The 23,017-nt window shown below is 43.0% G+C and overlaps 1 protein-coding gene across 2 annotated transcripts; it reads right to left on the minus strand.

The window, feature by feature from the left end:
- Positions 1-3,484: 3,484 nt before the first annotated feature.
- On the minus strand, positions 3,485-22,678 carry rabl6b (RAB, member RAS oncogene family-like 6b). 2 transcript variants are annotated; one of them, XM_080003188.1, is made up of 17 exons: positions 22,577-22,678; positions 21,351-21,758; positions 20,484-20,618; positions 20,021-20,068; positions 19,753-19,782; positions 19,318-19,370; positions 18,787-18,875; positions 18,340-18,480; positions 16,508-16,613; positions 15,621-15,724; positions 14,802-15,253; positions 9,671-9,824; positions 9,024-9,242; positions 8,253-8,484; positions 7,330-7,516; positions 7,055-7,113; positions 3,485-6,412 (listed from the first exon to the last, which is right to left on the minus strand). In XM_080003188.1, exons 2-17 carry the CDS (start codon positions 21,478-21,480, stop codon positions 6,200-6,202), a joined length of 2,352 nt encoding a protein of 783 aa, XP_079859314.1. In that variant the 5' UTR covers positions 21,481-21,758; positions 22,577-22,678; the 3' UTR covers positions 3,485-6,199. The 2 variants fall into 2 exon arrangements, with proteins under 2 accessions (XP_079859314.1, XP_079859315.1); XM_080003189.1 differs by lacking the exon at positions 19,753-19,782.
- Between the last annotated feature and the right edge of the window lie 339 nt (positions 22,679-23,017).

Below are 23,017 nucleotides of genomic sequence, written 5' to 3' on the forward strand. Positions count from 1 at the left end.
ATATGGGGATGGTAGCTCAGGAGGTAGAGCTGGTGGTCTAGTGATCTAAAGGTTGCTGGTTCCATCCCAGGCTCCTCCTGCTAGCATGCTGTAGTGTCCTTGAGCAAGACACTTAACCCCTAATTGCTCCTGATGGCTGGGTCTGCGGTGTTTGAATAATTGTAAGTCGCTTTGGATAAAAGCGTCTGCTAAATGCAATGTAAAAGAAATTCCAATCACATATTTATGGCGGCCAAGAGCAGTGAGAGGTTCAGTGTCTTGCTCAAGGACACTCTGACATGCTGCCAGGAGGAGCTGGGGATTGAACCAGGAACCCTCTGGTGACTGGACGACCGGCTCTACCTCCTGAGTCGCCTCTGCCCCTGAAAGTATGTGTACTTTGTCACTTCCCACCGCTGCCTATACTACTCTATACTATTTTAGATCAATGACCAAATTTATCAAATGGTTCAAAAAGCGAGAACCTGTCATGGAAAATAGCAAAGTAAAGCCACAAAACATATTTAATGTTGTTTTTATTTAAATATCATATTATGTTGCACGTTGAAAACAGCTCACCCTGTGGCTCATGTTCAGTCACCGACTAAAGTTACGCACAGTCAAGTCCAGGTTCCCGCTTCATGCAAATTCATGCAAAAATATCGCTTTGATTGGGTTAAAGAACACACATGGATAATAAAGGTACAAATGACACACGTCAAGCAGACTGTGTCGGGGTGTTTGCACCTCTCCTTTTCCAATCCCCCCGCCCTGGAGAATGACCCGCTAATGAGACCATAGGCGTCTGTCAAATATGTTTGTGGTGATACTGGCCATAAACTTGGAATTTGATGAATAACTGTAATTAGAATCAATAGTGAAGAGTTGATGCTGACACAGGTGTGAATACCACTTGGATACCACAATTCAATAAATTCCTATATAAGCAAATGATGCAAGAGTCTATAATTCATAAACTACCTTTATTGTTGAAAAAAAGTGTAGAAATGATCATTAAATTATATATTATGATGGATATATACTGTTGTTAGAGCCTTTATATTGTTTACTTAAATATTGACACGTTTCATAAAATTCACAACTTTCTCACTCCTACTGTTTTGTGCGGGAATTTTAAACTAGGGCTGGGCTTTAAATGGAAAGGGGGACATAAAGGGAAAAGGGTTTGCAATCTCTCTTTAATTACAATTTTGACACTGTCAAGCATTTGACAAAGAGTTAGAGTGATTTGTGATATAGTCTTCTTTCTTAGATTTATTGTATAATCAACTTGTTATTGTCAAATCATCATGCACCGATTCTGGTCTGCCCCCGGGAGGAGGGACAAGCCTCGATGGGAAAATGAAGAAAAATAATTTTACGGCCTCCACTGCATGTGTTGTGGTGTGTGTGTGTAGCTTGCCAACTTCTCACACCGCTTCACAATGGCACTTTGTCTTTCCATCTTGGTGTAGAGGGCCATTCTCCACCTTAGGGCTTTCCACTAGATTTTGGAACACGGCTGTGGGGATTTGCTCCCATTCAGAGAAGAGTATCAGTGAGGTCAGGCACTGATGCCAGGAGATGGGGCCTGGCTCGCAGTCTGCATTCCAATTCATCCAAAAGGTGTTGAATGCGGTTCAGGTCTGGGCTTTTTGCAGGCCAGTCAAGTTCTACCGCACCAGAGTCAGTAAAGCATTTCTTTATGGACCTCGCTTTGTGTACAGGGGCGCTGCCATGCTGAAACAGGAAAAGACCCTCCCCAAACTGTAGCCACAAAGTTGGAAACACACAATTCTCCAGAATGCCATTGTATGCTGTAGCATTACAATTTACCTTCACTGGAATAAACCATGAAAAACAACTCCAGATCATTGTTCCTCCACCACCAAACTTTACAGTTGGCACTATGCATTCAGGCAGGTAGCGTTCTCCTGGCTTCTGTCAAACCCAGATTGGTCCATCAGACCCCAGATGGTGAAACGTGATTCATCAATCCAGAGAATAAGATTCCACTGCTCCAGAGTCCAATGGCGGCATGCTTTACACCACTCCAGCCAACGCTTGGCTTTGCACATGGTAGTCTTAAGACTTGTGTGCAGCTGCTGGGCCATAGAAACCCAGTCCATGAAACTCATGACGAACAGTTCTTGTGCTGACGTTGACGATTTTTACGCGCAACTCGCGTCAGTGCCGGTAGTCCTGCTCTGTGAGCTTGTGTGGTTTGAGCTGTTGTGGCCCCTAGACGTTTCCACTCCACAATAACAGAACTTACGATTGACCGTGGCAGGTCTAGTAGGACAGAAATTTGAAGAACTGATTTGTTGTAAAGGTGCCATTCTATGACTGCCACGTTGAAAGTCACTGAGCTCTTTAGTACGACCCACTCTACTGCAAATGGTTGTCTAAAGCGATTGCATGGCTATATGATTGACTTTATGCATCTGTTACTAATGGATGTGGCTGAAATAGCCAAACCCATAAATTAGAAGTGGTGTCCACATGCTTTTGACTATGTAGTGTATATCTGATTTATGTATTTCGAATTTCAAAGTCAACTAAACTTTCCTCCCATCTAGATGAAACTGTTAAAATTGACGATGCACTTTGGCTTGGGTGACCAGGCGTCTCTCTTCAAACCACTGCAGGACAGACACTTTTCCAAAATCTGGCTTTTATCCAATCGTTTTAAAGAAAGCAGGGAAGGCTCAGTGTTTCCCACACATAGACTTTACTTGGGCGGGCCCCCAAAGTATATTTGGTGACCCATTTTTTTTTTTTCGTCTGAGCAAGCGAGTGGACTCGTTCTCTGGTACTACATGAAAAGACACGGACACCACTCTTGGGTTAGAAAGTTTGAATCGGATTGAGCAGCAGGAAGTGGTACTACGTTCACGGGAGCTCTGAAAACCCCGCCCTGCTGGCCACCGCCACACCGAGGCTGTCGTCATGGGGCTGCGCTGGATGTCAATCAAACTGCATACACATGGGTCAAGTGCAGTTTAAGCCGTCACCATCTTTACTGTGCCCATCAGTGAAAATTTGAAACACCAAAGTCACCAACTATGCAGATTTACGCGGCGTATGATGGAAACTACCAGAAAGAAAAGGAAATGCAGCTACAACTAAGACTGTGAATAACTGGGTAAAGCAGGTGGAAGGTGATTCTCAGAGTTTTTTTTGCTAAATTTGCAAAAATAGCGGAGTTTTTAAATTATGCATAGAAAGGAATACGACGAGAAACAACATAGTAGACACGAGGCTCATGAGGAAAATGTGCATAGAGATGTTATGAACTAAGGGGCTGAATAGAAATGTTTATTTTTAAAAATTAGACATCAAAATTTGTAGACTGCCTCTCAGCATTGGTAACGTGTCCCACGTCAATATAGTTTGTCCACATTTGGTTTGTTGGCATCTGGTCACCGTAACTAGCGGTTGCTTTGTGCGCTCAAGTTTCCTTTACCAAAAAGAGGGGAGCTATCGGTTGCATTATAATCTGGCACACACATATTTTAATATTAATATATCCAGTCAAGCATCTCATGAGATGTCTCCCAATTCTCTGCAGACGTGGTTGCCTACATTTGGAGCATTGTTTGCTGGATTCTTGCACCCCTATTGCTCTTTATCGCCGTTTCAGTTGCCTATTACACAAGAGGTAAGTGGTTAACGTCGATGGCGCCTTCTTTAAGCTGTATGCATGATGGCACGATATCCATCACGCACCAACCTCATGGCCACGCATCCTTCCCTTTTCTGCGAGCAGAAAAGACACAAACAAGGTAAATTAGAAGACATTTGGCAATTCAAAAACACCCAAGACAAGGATAATATAACCTTCAAAGATAATTAACTGCCCTCAAACCACTCTTAACTTAAAATGACAAATCAATTACTTTTTTCTTTAGAGGGAGAAACACAGACGTGCTTTGACTAGAACTCTGGCAGCCACTGATCCAGAGGATAAGAATGCACTCGATGCAGTCTCTACGGGGCTGAAGTGATCAGGATGCTCCAGGAACGATTTACTGCTCACGGTTTCTCTGTTTCCCCCTTCTGGCCAAGATGTAGAACTGCAGGCTCCTCAAAAACAACTTTCCCAGTGTGTTGAGGTAGAAATTCTTACAGGAGTGAACGTTTGCATTTATTGAGCAAACCGAAGATTCACACATAGTGTAAAGATGGAACATGTCAGGGATGGGGGGGGGGGGGGGGGAATTGAAGGGTTTGGTTCCAAAATGCTATTGTTGTCCATTTCGAAAGACGTTACCTGTTACCATTAGCTTGTTACCTGTAACACAACCTCAAAACCAAAACGTTTAGACACGTTTTTGAAGGTCGATATTTCAAAGGTGCGGATGAGTGACTCTTTTTGCATTTCCTTAGTTAGGCGGTAAAAGCCTTTTTATCGTTCATCGCGGGCCTGTTTGTTCCTTTCAGCCGTAAAACAAGCGGAATTCGGTTAACTTATCCATTTTGAAAAAACAAAACAAAACAGAATATCTCATTTTGGAACGAACCTCTTCAAATATATATTTATACTTATATACATTATTTTCTCGCTATACATAAGTCTCATGCTTCACTTGAAAGTGTGCTTTCTGCATTTCTCCTCGACACATGACAAACCAGACAAATCAGTGGAGCAATACAGTATTTCAGGATCAATGCTGCATAGTTTCGTCCCGGAAATATTCAAACACAAAGCACTGTTGTAAACCGATAGAATAAAATTGTAAGCGGGTGGCAGCAAAGTCTTCTTTCAGTCTGCCAGTTTGTCAATTCCACATTCGGAATAAATATGTTTTAAATACACGTCATTTTTATCATGTTGTCATGAGTAGACTGCGCTCGCTCTGGGTAAAAAATTAAATTAAAAATAGACATTTGTGACATTTCGTTATCCGTAAAAAAGTAAAGTGTTATGGATGTTAATCAATATCGGAGCGTTTAGGAGATGGATGGGGCCCGTTTCAAATGGATGACAGACTTTTTTGTTTTTCCTCAAAGAAAACAAAGCATTAACACAGGAGAAAATAGCGCAAGGGTCGCACTTGCAGAAAAAAATGTTAACACGTGTAAGTGATAATGCTCTAGTGGTTCCAGGCCCTAAACCAAACAAACAAACAAAGGTCACAAACAAAAACAGAAAAATGTACTGATTCACTGCAATCTAACCGAAGAATGTAGAGTGAGTGTGTGTGTGTGTGTGTGTGTGTGTGTGTGTGTGTGTGTGTGTGTGTGTGTGAGAGAGATGGGGAAAACACTTTCCAACCCAGACCGACTAGATAAGCTAATTTTAAAGTAAGAACACTTAAAAGGTTGGACGAGAAGAGCTGCTGCAGAGCCTTCTCTGGTAGTAACCCTGCTTAAGGCATCAGATGGAAAAAAAACAACAACAAAGAAAACACACACACACACACACACTGACTATACATAATGCCTGTGGTGAAATCAGGAAATGGGGTGAGGGGGCACAAATTTACCAGCGGGCAAAGCAGAAAGGGACAGTCAAATTCACCGGACAAGACGAATTATCCAAATTATTTCGATCTTCAAAATGTTGATTGATTACCCAAACACGCCGACCAAAAAGACAACAACCTGTCGACATTTAGTGGTACTTTTGGAGCGAGGCGTGACTTTTGTCCGTTTCCCTTCCCCACCCGGGGACGTTAGAAGAGTGATAATTACAGCTCTTTGCGAATGACGAAGAAATGGATTTGTCAAAAAAAGGACTGTGGGTAACCAAGGATAAAGGGAAAAACAACCTGGGAGTCAGTCATTGAGCATGCTCGCAGTTAATTACACCAAACGCACGGGCGTTTCGGACAAAATTGGAACGGAATCTACGCTGCGAGCTTTGGAGAGCTCTGTCCGTACGGTAATGGACATATTTAGTAAGAAAATATTCAGCACGACCAGCTCAATAGTCTCGAAGCACACAGTAAAGGGGGAGGAGAGGAAGGGAGAGGGGCTCAGTCCGTCCACCGATGGTCGTTTTACAGTAAGTGGAGGACGTTGCACGGGGCAGGATGAGAGCGGCAGCAGGGGAGGAAGAAGAGCGGAAGAGTAATTCGCCCGGGGTGTTGTCGGGCAACCCGGCGTATGGCTTGCAGACGCTTTCTGAGGGGCTTCTGAGTTCCAAACACACACACACCAACAAACAAAAAAAACCTCAGTGCTTTTGTTTCTTTCCTCCCCCTCTTTCCTTTTCCTAGAGTTCTTCGTAGTCGCCGTCCTCTCTCCTGGGCGCGCCGCCTCCCCCACCGCCCAGGAAGTCCTCCAGCTCGTCCACCTCGCTTTTCTTGGCCCGCGACTTCTTCTTCTTCTTCTCCTTGTCATCTCCCGCCGCCGCCACCGCCGTTGTCATCGTGTCCACTTTCTCCTTCTTCTTGTGTTTGGGTTTCTTCTTGCTCTTCTCGTCCTCCTGGCGAAAATAAGGGGGAAAGAGACAAGGTTCGTTCTGTGCAAAATGAAATTTAAAGACTTTCAAGTACCTTTCTAAGCGTTATTTTTTCATTTTCAAGGACTTCTCGCAAAACAAATATAATCAATTTTCAATGTGATCTTCATTAATTATAATATATTGTCTTATTTATATTGGTATATATATTATTAATCACAGTGTCATCTTGCAATTATAGGTGTATTTCTAACCATGCTGGATTAAATGAAAATTTCACATAATTTATGTCGTAAAAGCGATTCTGAAGATGTTCAATTACGTTACGATTTGAATTACAAAACCAGGGTGGATATTCCAGGTTATGAATGGACTTTTCAAACACGTCAGCACAAATGGGGCTATTTTCAAGGTAGTCCAGTACTTAACATTTTTGAGGATGAAATTCAAGCACTTCAAGCACCTGGTCGAACGCAGATTCACGGACACATTGTGAAACTGTGGCCATGCTATGCCCCTGCCAGTATCTGGATAAGTCAGCACCAAACCGAAAACCCGCCCAAAAAACAGTGGTTTCTGTGCAACAGCGGTTGAAGGACAAGGCGATAAGAGAGGCCACGGAAGGTTAAGCAAGTCTTTTATTTCTATTCATACAAAATCACCGACCTCTTTGCTTTTCTTCTTCTTTTTCTTCTTCTCTTTTGTGGAATGTTTGCCTTCTTTCTCTGAAAGAGAAGCCAGGAGAGATAAAAGTTCACAAGGGCCGCACGCCTGTTTGTGTACTGGATGAGAACACATTTGGAGAGGTCTTAAAAAGCAAACAAACAAAACAACTTTGGACTTTCTCTTGACTCCCTCCCTGGGTCAAGATATTTACTGATCAAAGTGTCCATCCATATCAACCAGCACATGGAGGTGGCCAGGGTGAACCTGAGACTTGCCTTCCTGCTCGTCACTGCTGTCCCTGGGGGCGGGAGCCTCCTCTTGGAAGCCCAGGCCAAACAAGTCTGTGTCATTCTTGTGTTTGAAGGAGATGGCCGTGGGCCTCAGCGGCTCGGGAACCTTGGCAAGCTGGACGTCGTCGTCGGACAGGTCTGACAGCAGCTCGTCCCTCACCGGGAAGGCGTCCTGCGGGTGACAGCGTGGTGCAGCGCTATGACTAACGGCGTAGATCGTTCCTCGCTACACCTTGGGCTACAGCAGCTTTCAGCCTCAATTGGTGCTTGGGATGAACAAAATGACCGTCCTCTCAACAAAGTGTTTTTCAACCTCTGTGCTGTGAAAATTGTTTCAAATTCCACCGAAATCAAACCAAATAATGGAAACTAGCTCTTGTGTTGCAAGATCAAAATTGCATGGCTGCAATAATTCGTCAGTTCCAACTAGGATAGCAGCTCTGTGTTCATCAGAACAAGCTTCACATGGAATGTGAGAACTATCAGAAGGTTCAACTCCTTTTCGAGGTTTGGTTCTTGACGAGTCACTCAGTAAAGAGTCATTATATTTTTATCTAAAAGATCTGTTCGCTACAAACTCAAGTCTTGCATCATTAACTATTAGTACGCAATAATGATAAGCACAGCTCTATGTGTTTGTGACATTGCTAGTGGTTAAGGGGATGGTAATGTGTCTTGAGGATATGTGATTGTAAAAAAGAAAAAATTGTGCCGTGGCAGAAAAAATGGTTGGGAAACCACAGCGATGTGGAAGAATCTTTCTCGATACCCACTAATGAATTCAAGGTCTCATGTTTATTATATCAACCCAGTTCATCACATTTGATGACATAATGAATTAAAAATAAATGTTAAAACACAAAATACAATAATATGACATAAATTTTGTTCCAAGCCATGGCTATTACCTTGGCTACTTTCGGTGTGTCGGACACCTCAGATTCAAAGTCGGGGTCGTCCATGACAAAAGAGAGCATCTGCTGGGCTACTGGGACCTCAACGTCCGTGTCGGAGTCCTCGGCCTGGGGAGGGGCCCCATCCTTCCTCTTCTTCTTCCCTGGCTGCTCCACCGCTGGGGTCAGGGTGAGGGAGATGGGCGCTTTGGAGGTCGCCTTGGGTTTTGCAATATTGATGACAGGCCTGGGAAAAGGGTCAAGGGAAAGGTCAGAAATACTTATGAATCACTGCAGGGAGGTTTCCCCCGCTGCTTCTGCAGCTGTAATGTAATATTTGTGTCAAATCTGACAACTCTAAAGATGTGCCTAAATTTTACTTGTATTTTTTTTTATCTATTAAGATGATGATGATACTTTTATGATGTACGCTGTGTACACCATAAAAGTATAATCTTTTAAACCTTTTAACTCGAAAATCATCGGTTGAGAGCCCCTCCCAGAATTTTTAAATGCAGCTGCAGTTGTAGAACCAGGTCCAACAAAATGGATGGATGCGCTTAATGTGTCTAGTTTTATAGGTCAGTGGTTTTAGCCACTAACCATCACAATTTGGCCCTTGGTTTTAATGTTGTGGCTGATTGCTCAAAAATGTACTCATGTAAAGAAGTAGATTAAAACTGCTCAGGTGGTTGGTGCTCACCATGAAAATGGCAGGGTTACAGGAGAATTAATTTAAGTGAATGTGATAATTGGGGACGGGTTTAATTCCAAGCCCAAACGTACTTGATCAGCTCAGGCTCGCTGTCCAGGTCTAAGCCCTTGGTGACAACGGGGGCCGGCGGTTCACCCATCTCTTCTTCCCCCTCCTCCTCGTCGCTGGTCAGGATGATGTTCTTGCTCTGGGGCGTGGCCCTGGGCGGGGGCAGGACTGGCTCTGTGTCGTCCGGGTCGAGCTCATCCTCGAATCTGGCCACCATGGGGTTCCCCTTAACATCGCCGTCACTGGGCCAGAAAACAGGAAGTGTGATTAAAAATGTTTTTTAATTCATTAAAAAAATAAGGGCCCTGTTTTGGTGAGCTTATCGACCCCGCCTACTTCCAAGATTCTTTCCCCATTCACTACAAAAAGTGTGTGTCACCACGATAGTATTCTATAGCAAGCATTTTAAAAGACTATATTCATCTTGAAAATAATATAAATAAGAACACAGTTTCATGAGATAAAAAAATGATGACAAATGCTCATCAAAGGCAGTTGTCTTGAAATGTCTTATGGAGTATGGTTGCACAATGGTCCTAAATAGAACTTCTCATTTTATCATGAGCAGCAAAAGTCATTCACATTTTGGTCATCAAAGTATAGAGTTCAAAAACCACATGACCTCAAAAGGCCATTTACTGAATTTTGGGATACGAATAAACATGGTTACCTGTCGCTGTCTACAGCAGCAGTAGGTGCAGGTTGGGGCACTTTAGTCCTGGAGGGCAGACTGTCCTCCAGAAAGCTCTTGTCCAGTCTCTCATCTGGGATGAAGTCGTCCACACTCTGGACCTTTGCAGGACACATGGGTTCAGCACCTTCTTCTGAGGAGAATAAATAAAAATGGAATAAAAAACTGGGAGGTGAGGATACTAAACCCCATCAAGAAAAAAGGTATAATGTGCATATAGACTCATTTGTCTTATTTCAACAGAAACTGGTCCCATCAACTTAGAAGGGTATGAATATATACACTCATGGAGAACTTAATTACAGCTTAAAACAGCTGATTTTCGGTTGCCTGGTGTTGCCAGACCAATTCCCAAATGCGTATTAATCTGGAATCTCTTAGTTAAATTTCAATTTTCAATTTCCAAGGGGTGGTACCAATAGGCGAAGACCAATTGAATAGACCTCTCTGGACGCAATTGAATAGACCTACAACCAATCGAGCAATGAAACGTGTGACGTAGCGCTGAGAGAGTGGGTTGGTAAATGAAACTTTTACCAAATCCTGTCGGAAGTACGGCAAACACATCTCTCTTATCAAACAAATCTTTTTATAGAACATATACCATCCAGTTTGTTTAACACTGTCACAATAGTGGATTCAATAGACCATTCCATGTCAGCTGCAGCCATCTTGGTAAGGTGAGCCAATGACTCTCGTCTGCATCGTCATCGTATCAAACCTGCCCCATCTTAGATAAACGGCTGTGATTGGACTGACCCTGGCCTGGTCGGGTGGAAATCTGTTCGAATGGGAGGGGGGCCAGATGTATTCTGCTAGAGCAAATGAACCATGAGCTTGCAGATTCAGCTGATTCCCAGGCTAGATCTCCTAGGATTTTCACGCAAAACAATCTCTCGAGTTTACTCAGGATGGTGTGAAAAACTAAAAACATCCAGTGGGTGGCAATTCTGCGGACGGACACGCCTTGTTGATGAGAGAGGTCAACGGAGAATGGCAAAACTGATTAGAGCTGACAGAAAGTCTACGGTAACTCCGATAACCACACTGTAATATTGTGGTGAGCAAAAAAACATCTCAGAATGCACAACACATCGAAGCTTGAGGCGGACGGGCTACAACAGCAGAAGACCACGTCGGGTTACACTTCTGTCGGCCAAGAACAGAAAGCTGAGACTGCAGTGAGCACAGGCTCACCAAAAATGGACAGTTGAAGACTAGAAAAATGTAGCCTGGTCTGATAATTCTGGATTTCTGCTGAGACACACAGGTGGTTATGGAAAGAATTTGCTGTCATCAGCATGAATCCATGGACCCAATCTGCCTTGTGTCAACAGTCGAGGCTGGTAGCGGTTGTGTAATGCTGTGGAGAATTTTTCTTGGCACACTTTGGGCCTGTTGATACCAATCAATCATCACCTAGAATGCCACAGCCTATATGAGTATTGTTGCTGGCCATGTGCACCCTTTCATGGCCACAATTAATCCATCTTCTAATGGTTACTTCCAGCATGATAATGCACCATGTCACAAAGCAAAAGTTCAATATTCTTCAGTGGCCTTCCCAGTCACAGGATCTGAATCAAATAGAACACCTTTGGGATGTGATAGAAATGGGAGACTCGCTGCATGAATTTGCAGCTGAGAAATCTGCAGGAATTGCATGATGCAATCATGTCAACCTGGACCAGAATCTCAAAGGAATGTTTCCAAAATCTTGTGGAATCCATGCCAAGAAGAATTGAGGCTGTTCTGAGAGCAAAGGGAGCCCCTACCCAGTGGAACACCTAATGTGCACAGTAAGTGTATGTCTCATACATATGAAATAATAGAAAAACATCTTTAATGCAAGTATTAAAGCTAGACTGATAAATAATCTTTTTCACATGTAAAGTTGGACACAGTTTTCAGGAGGGATGCACCAATTTATCGGCTGTACATCAGTATCAGCAGATATTCATCTTTTTGACCACCATCGGCAAATCAAATGACATTTACTGATGGCAGTGGCCAATGTCTATCCAGTGTTTCCCACAGAGACATGACTTTTCACAGGAAGTCAGAAACATTGGTATCAGCAATGAAGCAATGTAGCCTGAATCAAATTTCTTTTTTTATTTGTGTTGGATATAAGTAAGATAAGTTATATATAATACGCAACTTAAAACATACAGTATAGTGTATATATACACAAATGAGCTACAACATTAAACCACCACAAATAACCACTAATATTGTGTAGCTCCTCGTCCTGCCGCCAAAACAGCTGTGAAGGCATAGACTCCATAAGACCTCTGAAGGTGTCTTGTGGTATCTGGCACCAAGACGTTCGCAACAGATCCATTAAGTCCTGTAAGTTGTGAGTTCTGGGCCCCCAAGGATCGGGCTTGTTGTTCCAGCAAATCCCACAGATGCTCGATCAGATCGGACCCCAACCCCGGCAATCCACATGATGTAGAAGATAACGTTATACATCAGAACAGGCCACCTTTTTCAATTGCTTCATGGTCCAGTTCTGACACTCACGTGCCCATTTTAGGCGCTTTCTGTGGTGGACAGGGGTCAACATGGGCACTCTGACCAGTCTGTGGCTATGCAGCCTCATGTGCAGCAAGCTGTGATGCACTGTTTGCTCTGACACCTTTCTATCATAGCAGCATTAACTTTTTCAGCAATTTGTGCTACAGTAGCTCTTCTGTGGGATCAAACCAGATGGGCTAGACTTCACTCCCCAAGCACATCAATGAGCCCATGGGCGCCTGTCGTCGGTTCACTGGTTGTCCTTCCTTAGACCACTTTCGGTAGGTATTAACCACTGCATACCGGGAACCCCCCCCACAAGACCTGTCGTTTTGGAGATGCTCTGACCCAGTCGTCAAGCCAACACAATTTGGCCCTTGTCAAAGTCGCGTAGATCCTTATGTTTGCCCAGTTTTCCTGTTTCAACACATCAACTTCGAGAACTGACTGTTAACTTGCTGCCCAATATATCTCACCCCTTGACAGGAGCCATTGGAACACAATTGGTCAAGGTCCACTTCACCTATCTGTGGTTTTAACGTTGTGGCTGATTGGTGTATATATATACACAAGGAAGACTGTTTTGTTGCAGTTGTAGGAAATATCATGTTATTTGCTTAGTTTTAGAGCGATTGAAAGGAATCGGAAAAGTAGTCCGATTACAATACTGAAGCTTAAACAAGATGTTTTCACGACGATAACAGACCTGCCAACCTTGGGAAAATATTTTGAGTACCACAGTAGTGTAACAGGCAGTCTCTGTGGTGTTTGAGTTACTGCAGCTGAATGACTCCATCAGTTATTCACACCGTAGCCCTTACGAGTATAATCACATCGTATGCGAGCTACTACTGCTAACAGTACAGTATACACATTTGTCTCATTCGGATATACCCATTGTAAAGTTAACCAACATACAGATGCACTGATTGCAATCTTCTTGGCCGATTGCTATTTTTCTAAGTCTGACCTGCTGATTCAGATTTTGGCCGATTCATTCAATTGCATAATAAAACATTGACTATTTAATACATTTTACATTGTTGCCTGATTATTTTGAGTTCATATCTGTAATCAGGGAAATCAAATTTTCTTATTATTTGGTCTCATTGGGTATATCTGTTGTACGTCAATGACAAATACATCACGTGATAGAACAGCTACACATACAGACTACCTGCAATTTTCACAATAGTGAGATTTCTGAGTTTGACACTGTTTATTATTGTTCATTATACACTATGGAACAATTATAGAACATGAAACTGTCCCTGAGTTCAAATAAAATAGAACATAAAATTGTTACTGAGTTCCGGTAAAATAGAATATGGGACTGTCACCAAGTCCCTATAATAAGTATAATGAAACCTGTAGCCTACCTCCTAACTTTAGTAGGACACAACATAAAACTAACACGGAAATGTCCAGTTCAAACTTTTACGTGCAGATATACCTTTCTATTTTATTTATATAGTACTTGCCATTCCAAAATCAATTGCAATCATTCCAAATAAATAAATTGCTGACTCTTCTCATTCTCGTTCACTAGAAGTCCTCCTTTGCTCATCATGCAAATCACGCACTCAGTACGAGTCGTTCGATTTGATTCAGTAATCAAATCGAACGACTCGTACTGAGTGCCTTGTCCAGAACCGAGTTTCAAAAAAGAGTCAAACTTTTCGTGCACTAAGAACAATCAGAGCAGATGCTCCGCTGTTGTGACAGAGGTAGATAAGCAGTCTGCACAAGTTTTGAATATTGTCAGGCAATAGATAAATAATTTATATAATTTTCTTTGTTTACCTTGAAGTATCTCCAGCCGACATTTTCTCTCTTTTGCTCTCTTTTTTGACCGTCAACTACGCAACTACGTTACATTACGTTGGACCCGGGTTTGAATATTGCAGCATTTTTACAAGTACAGTAGATGAGCACTGTGTCAGGCGTGTAAATCTGACCGGCACAGAATCTGAAAATATGTGACATTGATCACATTTTGGACAGACACATTTTTGTGCTTTATTATAACTCCCCCACTTCCCATTTAACTCAGAGAGGAGAGAGGTTACAGAACCACAAGCACAAGGTCGTAGCGTCAGGTCCAATCCGAGCGATGTAGTTAAAAAAATTGCAAAAATGTACGGTATTGTTTTTTTATTGATTGTTTTCCGTCATTAAACAATGATATATATATATATATATATATATATATATATATATATATATATAAATATTTATTTTTGCATCGTTCCAGCTGGCATTTCGTACCTGCGTATTATTACCAAGAATTGCGTGCAGGTTGGCAGGTCTGTAATCGTTACAGTCACACATTACATTGATATCGTGATATGAGACTAGATTTTGTCTGGGATTTTGGTTATGTTATATTGTGATAGAGTTAAATGTCATCTTTAAGCTGCATTACTTTACGTCATGCAATGAACTTAATGGACTGTTATAGCTGTTCTAATCAATACCTCTACCTCCACTACTCATGACTGTTTTGCAAATATTTGTTTCGCACCAATAGTCATCCCCAAAATACCATCAAATGATCAATATCAAATTATGGCAGTGAGGAGAGACTTACCCGGTGCGGCAGAGGGCGTGTCTGTAGCAGCAGAGGAGCCGAACCAGCGAGAGATGAAGCTGCGTTTCTGTGCTGGGGGCTGCACCCCTGCGGCCTCCGCCCCCGGCGGGGCAGGGGCCTGAGGGGCCCCTGGGTGCTCGGTGGACTGCGCCGGCAGCTTAGACTCTGCCGGTAGGGAAGCTGCCCCGCCGGCTACCGCTTGTAGGGCTGGTTGAGAGGGAGTAGGAGTAGGAGGAGGAGGTGGTGAGGAGGAGGAGGAGGCCAGAGTCTGCGAATGAGGCAGTATCTGGGAGGGGATGGGGGGCTGTGGGGTGCCTGGGCTGGAGCTGCCTGTGGAGGCCCTGCTAGGCGGCACGATGGGGGACTGGGACCCCGAGGAGGGGCTCTGGCCGTTGGCCGGACCGCCCGGGGAGCCGTAGCCCTTACTGCGAGACTCCAGGTTCTCAAGAAAGCTGCGGGTGTGGGAGTGGAACACAGTACACAGTGAGGGTTTGGTGATCATTGGTTACAGGGAAAAATATTTAAAATAAACTTGCTTCATGCGTGCACGCCACAGTGATTGTAAATTAAATTTCAATTTTAAAGGTTGATTATAAGTTATTGTGTTGGTGTTACTGATAAATTAACAAAATGTTCAGTCCCCTGGTTGTTCTGACACATTTAGAATAGGTATGTTCCTAACGATTAATTTTCCTGACGTTTAAATGGAAGTTCAAACTTAGACTAGTCGCCAAGTCTAAAAGTCTGAATGTGGTGTTATGCAACACGGATTTCTCTCTGACAGCGACGAGGAAAAAAACCAAAAACAACTTAGCATACATCTCGTAATTTTGATCCTCGGTTTCCTGTTGAACGCAGAGCTCTTCCAGGGTGGCGTCCATGTCCAGCTGGTTGGTCTCCAGCTGCCTCAGGAGGGTCTCCCTCTGTGTGGCCAGACAGACAGACAGACAGAGAGACACACACACAGACACACACAGAGACAGACACACACAGAGACAGACACACACAGACAGACAGACAGACAGACAGACAGACAGACAGACAGAGGACTTGAGATCAGTATTCATACTAGTCATAGCACGGAGATACATGTAGAGTAAGAGTCTGGGGATTCGAACACATTTTGAATCCCATTTTAAATAGTCAATAAATCATCAGAAAAATGTAACCAAATAAGCTGCTATACCTGTTGACATTGCTAAAAAACAACAACAAACAGTTACGCTAATATTGGAGATTATGATAATAACTAGGGCAGTAAATTAGTGATTTACTGTGCTATCGATTTGGTATCTGTATCAAGGTACCAAAGCTGGCATCGGTATCAAAGTCAAAGTTTTGATCTCGGAAGAACTCTGCCGCTTTGACGCAGAAATATATTGGATAATATATTCAGAATTAAAGCTTGAAATTCTCCTTAAGGTAATAAGACAGATCAAATTAATTACCTGTTCATGATCCACTAATGAAGGTACAGAGAGCGTACACTGTTTAACTGAATGACTGCTTGAAGTCTGGCATTAAATCATATTATGTGATTTAAAATGCACTTTCTTTGTGTGGGTTCTAAATGAATTTGGTAAGTTGGTGATTAATTTGAAGATATAATGTTTAAAAATATAGACGATTACAAGCCTCAGTCTTAAGGGTACAAAAAAAAGCAATTAATCGCGATTAATCATAGCAATTTGTGCTGAAGAACTGACCTGAAGTTGCAGGAAAGGAATGTTAAAGAACCGGTGGAGGTACTTCAAACCAAAGCCATTTTTCATGGAGGACTCGGCGTAGTGGATGTAGGACGATCCCATTGGTCTGTGAAAACATTGGTGGCATTACTAGTCACTAGGTTGGGCGATATCCAAAATTGTATTTTGTAACGCAGTCCAGCCCAAACGCACGGTTGCGTGCAGTGATTTTTGGTTTCATTCAATTACAATAAATACATCTACAATCAAAAACACTCAGTATTTGTTTTCTTTGGAGAGACAGTGAACCTTTAATGCGATCACGGAGAACAAGCCGTGTGAACGCCCATGCACAAGTTGCGTGTAGGCGTTCACATAACATGCGTGCGGGAAGGATCTCCCATTCAACAGTCAGTCAATGCGCATTACAATAACAGGATAAAACAGATAGAAGCGTATAAAATGCACAGGGATAACATTTAAATGGGGAATTATAAATAAGGGGAATCATAAATATATCAACATGTGTGAATCTAACACGGGTCTCCCCTGTGCCCCGATCGAAGTGCCCTGGTCCTCCAAATAAAACAACTAAAAACAGTGTGGGGACGGGGCAAGACTCGTACCTTGTAGATTCTTTTCTGCGCATTGCGCATGGAGAGGGACTGATCGAGGAGAGTGTCATGGAGAAAGTGTCCCCATTAAGCATGGTTTCGTTCCATTTGTTTCGTTCCATAAGGAGACGTAAAATCAAAAAACCTACATCTAAAATAAAAACACATTGTTTTGGCGCGCCGATTGCGGGCACCCCGTCGCTGGCATTGTTGGTTGCGTTGGAACTGCAACTTACCATCCACCACGTCCAAATCCTCCATCTGCTTCCTCGCTGTTGCACCGTTGTGTGCATACATCCACATACTGTACATCGTCTCTGTGCCCGCAAGTGAATAAGCGCCGCCCGTCGCTCGCCGTGGTTCCACGGACATACGGGGGGGGCGATATTTTGATACTGTGAAAATATTGCATATGGTGGCAAATATCGGCCCAAGCCTACTAGTCACTTTCGGCTCAATTCCGATCTCTGCTAAGGTCTAATATTTGGTCCCATTTTTTTGTATAACAAAAACAGCCCAACAATTTCAGTAGCCACCCAAATAATCTTTTTCTCTCACATATACCGACACATTGAGTCCTCGACCAATACATTTGAGTTACTATACAAGATCAGAATCGGAATCAGAATCAGAATCAGAATAATCCCAGGCGGAAATTACTTCTAAGAATAAAAATACTAATAAGATAATCCGTAACGAATGGTCGGAAAAATTGTTACAACCACTAACGCAGCGATGCACCAAATTACTTTGAAATCCAAGTGATCCGGGACTGATCACTAGAGACTCTCTGACCATTTCAAATCAAACGGCCACAATTTTCTGGTTCTTTCTTTCCTAAGACCCCAGGAGACTCGAAAACCCTAGGCAAAACCCTTTGGTGTCTGTATTTAATTATTATCCCCATAGCAATAATTCTTCATTGCTTGAATTAATTTGAGTCAACTTGTTATTATGTGGTCAGATAAAGATATAGGATATTTTGTTTTCTATTATTCATAACTTAGGACTTATAACTTAATTAGGTTTGCTGTACATCGTCGTCAGCGGGGGTAGGTTTGACTGTGTTACCTGCCATCAGGTAACACAGTACAGAGGATGTGTGTAGGGAGTATATATTTTTTGTTGTTTTTTGCCATGTTCTGCCTCAATCGCCAGCAATAAAATTTGTTTCCTCCTTACTGAGCCTCTCAGCGGCTTTTAGTTGGTTTGTTGAGTAGCCTCTACATGTGGTTCTACCTGTTGAGTCCAGCAATCAGGTCTCTGATGTCATCGGGAAGGATGACGCGATGTTCGCCCATGTCCCGATGGTTTCCCAGCACACACACCGGCACATGATTGGGCACCTTGGGCAATTCCTTCAGAATGTAGTTGAACGTCCTGACCGAATAAGGAGAAGCAAAACAAACAAACAAAAAAAAGGTCAAGACAGAACGTTCGTCTTTTTAATCCTTGTACAAGGGGATGTATGCTGCGATGAGCTTTCAAGGGGATCTCGGGGGAGGGTTTAAATCGCTTTCATATTTGCCCCCACCCCCCCACTCGTCATGCCCCCGTCTGACGAGCTCTGGGCTGCGGCAGACGCCCACAAACTTCACTGTAACCCAATCTTCGCATGCATATTGTAAGACTATTAGAGCTCCCACAAAATGGACGCCTGCGGGTTCAGATGGAGGCAGCGCGTACCATTGCTTGGTGATGTCGAACATCATAATGACCCCGTTGCAGTTCTTGTAGACATCCAGGAATTCCGCGTCCAGGGCGACCTCGTCGGACTGCGGATACACACGCATACAAGAAGCTTTATTCTGTCGGGCTGTCTCAACGAGAGGAAAATCTTTTTTTTCCCCCCGGGGACCTGGGAACAAATTACACCACACAATCACGGTTCACTCGACACAGATAAGCTAGTTAAAATGGGTCACGGGGGTCGTCGAAAGTAAGTAAAACTTCAAAACTCCCCTACAGGAATTGAGTGACTGTAACTTCAAGTTTCTTGGCATTTCACACGGTGTTGGTACCAGGAACATTAAAAAGCCCAGTCAAATCAGTCACTTAGTGTTTTGTCAAGGCAGTAAAAACGTCAGCCTTTGATTGTAAGGCATACAAAGGCTGAATAAAGCAGACACTATCCCTGACCCACATAACGGGTCTATTGTATTCTTTGAGGGAGAGAAGGAAGACAAAAAAAGCACATGATGGTCATGTGATAATCACCTCTTGAGGCTCGTTCTCCAGTTTCAAGTTCTCGCCGCGCTTTTTGCCTTTGCCTGGAAGAAGGGCAGAGCAGACGGGTAAACACGACTGACAAGACCATCTATGACTCCCATCACTGCTAGGCTTATAAAGGCGTTCGATAAAAAGATTTTGAAAAGCAAGCGGAGCAGCATTCCTTATTCCTCATTGACAATCTATGGATAAATAAGGAAAAGAACATACACTCGAACACACTCCAAGCACTCGGGCGTGATCTGTTTTTTTTCTTGCGGTAGCAAATCCCCCCCCCCCCCCCCCCCATTCTCGTTCAAGCCACACTGCAAACGTGGTTAGCGGCCCACCTGGGCAATGTTTGAGTTGCGATAACAGATCCGATGGGAGGGGCAAAACCCACGGCACACAAAGCGAGCTCTACACATTACCGGTGGCGCTCACCTCCACCTTCGGGGAGAGGATATTTTTGGCCTTTTTGGGGATTTCGGGCGCATGGAGAGAGGTGCGAGAGAGAGAGAGAGAGACAGCAGCGTCAAAACACTGTGGGCGGCTCAGTGGGTCGTGGATACAAACCAACCCCCCCAGGCGTGCATTTTTGGCGTTGTTAAAAAAACATCTAGGCGGTCTGGTGATTGACATCGAGTGACACAAAACAAAAACTCCTTATACTCGCCTAATTCTCTCACGGGAATGCGCATTAGCCACTCACCTTTGTCCACGACGTCCCACACTTCCACTTTGACCACGTCATCGGTAGCTGAAGGGAAACAGGGAGGGTAGGGTTTGGTCATCCTGTAGACGATTTCTAATTAGCAGTCACATGTTCTTAACCACGATAGATGTAAAGCAATGTCACTATTTTGACAGAAAATCTCAATCTAATCGTCTAATTAATCTAATGTAAGGGCAAAAACTAGAGGTGAGTTCAAGACTAAGAAACTACTGGTTGGTAAATACCTCCTACATGTAGGTATACAACTACGCCACTGAGAAAATTCGAACATCCCTATATATGAAATATCTAAATATTTACCTTGGTACGGGGCCACTGGAAATAGTTAACGCACAGAGACACGTGTCAAATCGGAAACCAAACAAGTGACGATAAAAGTGGAAGTTGATACATTCTTGAATTCTCAGGTGATTGCAGATGGTTGGGGGTCGAGCCTTACTTTTGTAATTCCAGTGTATACTCGTGGCCTGGATCTCCTGAGTGGGTATGTATTCCTCCAGGAACTTCTTGCCCTGCAGTCGGTGCCATAGAGTGCTTTTGCCAGTGTTTCTGTCACCACGGATAACTATTTTCACTGGATTGTGTGGGAGAGGGAAGAGGACATTTAACACACAGCGCAAGTAATAAAAGTAATATGAATTCAAATAGTGTTAATAACAACTTACAGGGACATCCCCCCCGGCTCATTGTAGAAAATAATTACATGCAATAAAATGGTAGTGCGGTCTGATACTTTAAAAAAAAAGCAACTTCACAACATAACAGAATTCACTGCAAGTGCACAAGAGCTACACAAGTTTCAATCTGTCATTACAAAACTAAATTCAAGGACTTTCAACTAGAACTTTGTTTTAAGCATTATTTTCTTTTTTTAAGAACTTCACGCAAATCAAATTTAATCCATTTTTAATGTAATCTTTATTTATACAATCTTTATACAATATAATCTTAGTCTCACTATAAATTATTTCTATTAATATACCTATTATATCCATCCTTCCATTCATCTATCTATATATTATTAATCTCATTGTCATCTACTATTATAAATGTTTATTTCAGCCATGCTGAATTAAATGTACATTTCCCTGTCATAAACGATGCCGTTAAAAAAGCGATCTGGAAAAATGCCATTACTTTGTTGATTTGAATAACATAACCAGAGGAAATATCACAGGTTTTCAGTGATCGCGTTTTTTTTTGTTTTTGTTTTTTTTCAAGGACTTTTGGGGGGCGAGAATTCACATAGTATCGACCAGATACAAGTGGAACACATTTCTGGGATGAAAGTTTCTTGAGGGCTTACTGTTATACTGGACCCCTTTGGCGAAACGCCTCTGTAGACTTTGGTTCATGGACTGCAGGCCAGCGGGAATGTTCTTATCCCTGAGCTGCCCTGGCTCAGAGCCCACAAGCTTTTTCAAAGCTGAAAACATCTCGGAATGTAGCCTTGAACGGACCCGACGCTCAACAGAAAAAAATGGATGAGACTCACAAATTGAAGGCTCCACAATTTGTTCGCACAGTAACCGAGGGCGAGTGTCACTGCATACAGCAATAGCGATGCCTGACAGAATTAAGGATCCATCCTGGATTTCAGACGATGCCAGTTTCTGAATTGGCGCCGGCACCTTTATGTTTCAGACTGGACAGGTGTTCTTGATCTATATGCAATGGTGGCTGAGCTCACTTACAACGTTGTCCTGAGTAGCACCTGTAGAAATAAAGACAATAAAGATGTAAATATGGCAAAAGATGACACATAGGATCCCATCAGAAGATTTAATTCTGGGCTGCAGGTTGTGCACTATGCTTGACCTGGGTGACCTGAGACAGGGAGATGTGATGAAACCCCAATCTGTTACTGTATATATTACACTGCTATACCCATTTGGTTTTACAACCTGGTACACACAGTGTATTACAGATTTTATTGTATGTATTTATGCAAACGTACACAATTTTCTATTTTCGAATTGGTGACGGTCAATTTTCAAGTTTTTCTATTTTGAAAATGACTAGGTTAATTGTGTATGGCCATTATTTGCCATTCTTTTTTTTTTGACTTATTGTATGTTGCTTTTTTATATGTATAACGTTATTATATCTGCCTATCGTTTTGATGTGAGCTGGAGAAGAATAAAGTATCTATGTAGCTATCTATTCATTATTTGGAATGCTCAATGCTACTAGCATTAGCTCGTCTTTAACGCTTTGCTATAGGCTATCTTAGAGAAAAAACTCGATCGACACAATAGTCGAAACGTGCTGTTTTGAGGGGAAACAAATGTAGATGATGTACAAGGTGTAAGGCTGTAATACGAGTCCGGCTGAAGCTGCCTGGCTGGAGGTAACGCTATCCTGTGCTGCTGCTGCTGCTGCTGCTGCTAGCAACGTCAGCTTAGCTTCCCCAATACTACCAGCCTCAATGACACCGGCTAACGCTAACAAGCCTTGTTTTTTATCGGGGAGGTGGGCGGCGGGGGGGGGGGACATACACACACAATCACACACGGGGAAAAAAGCACTCACGATTAATCAAGGCGATACGCTGCTCTTGCGCGGCCTCATTGTTATCGGGGAAACAGTTGATGGGTGGCCATCCTGGCGGAGATGTGGCAGAGGCATTCCTTCGCAGGGGAAGCGGAGCTACACTAGTGATGCGAGACCTGTGAACGGCTCGTTCGTAGCGAATGAATCGTTGTATACGACTCGGGGGTCATAACGTAACAACGTAAAACGCCGAGATACGCAGTTTAGCAGCGCTGCGGTGGCATGCAGTGACTGCGAACGGAAGGATTTTTTATTTTTATTTCTTATTTTTTAAGAAACCCCAGAGTTATACGGCCAAACTTCCTGGGAAACCACGGGACAGAAAATGTCCAGTTTCTCGTTTGTCCCCCCCTCGGGAGGTTGCTTAGAAATCACTTGTCAGATGTGTCCCAGTCTCTTTACATCCGTCCTTAAAGTCAC

Source organism: Zeus faber (genome assembly GCF_960531495.2).
Source record: "Zeus faber genome assembly, chromosome: 7".
NCBI classification, from domain to species: Eukaryota; Metazoa; Chordata; class Actinopteri; order Zeiformes; family Zeidae; genus Zeus; species Zeus faber.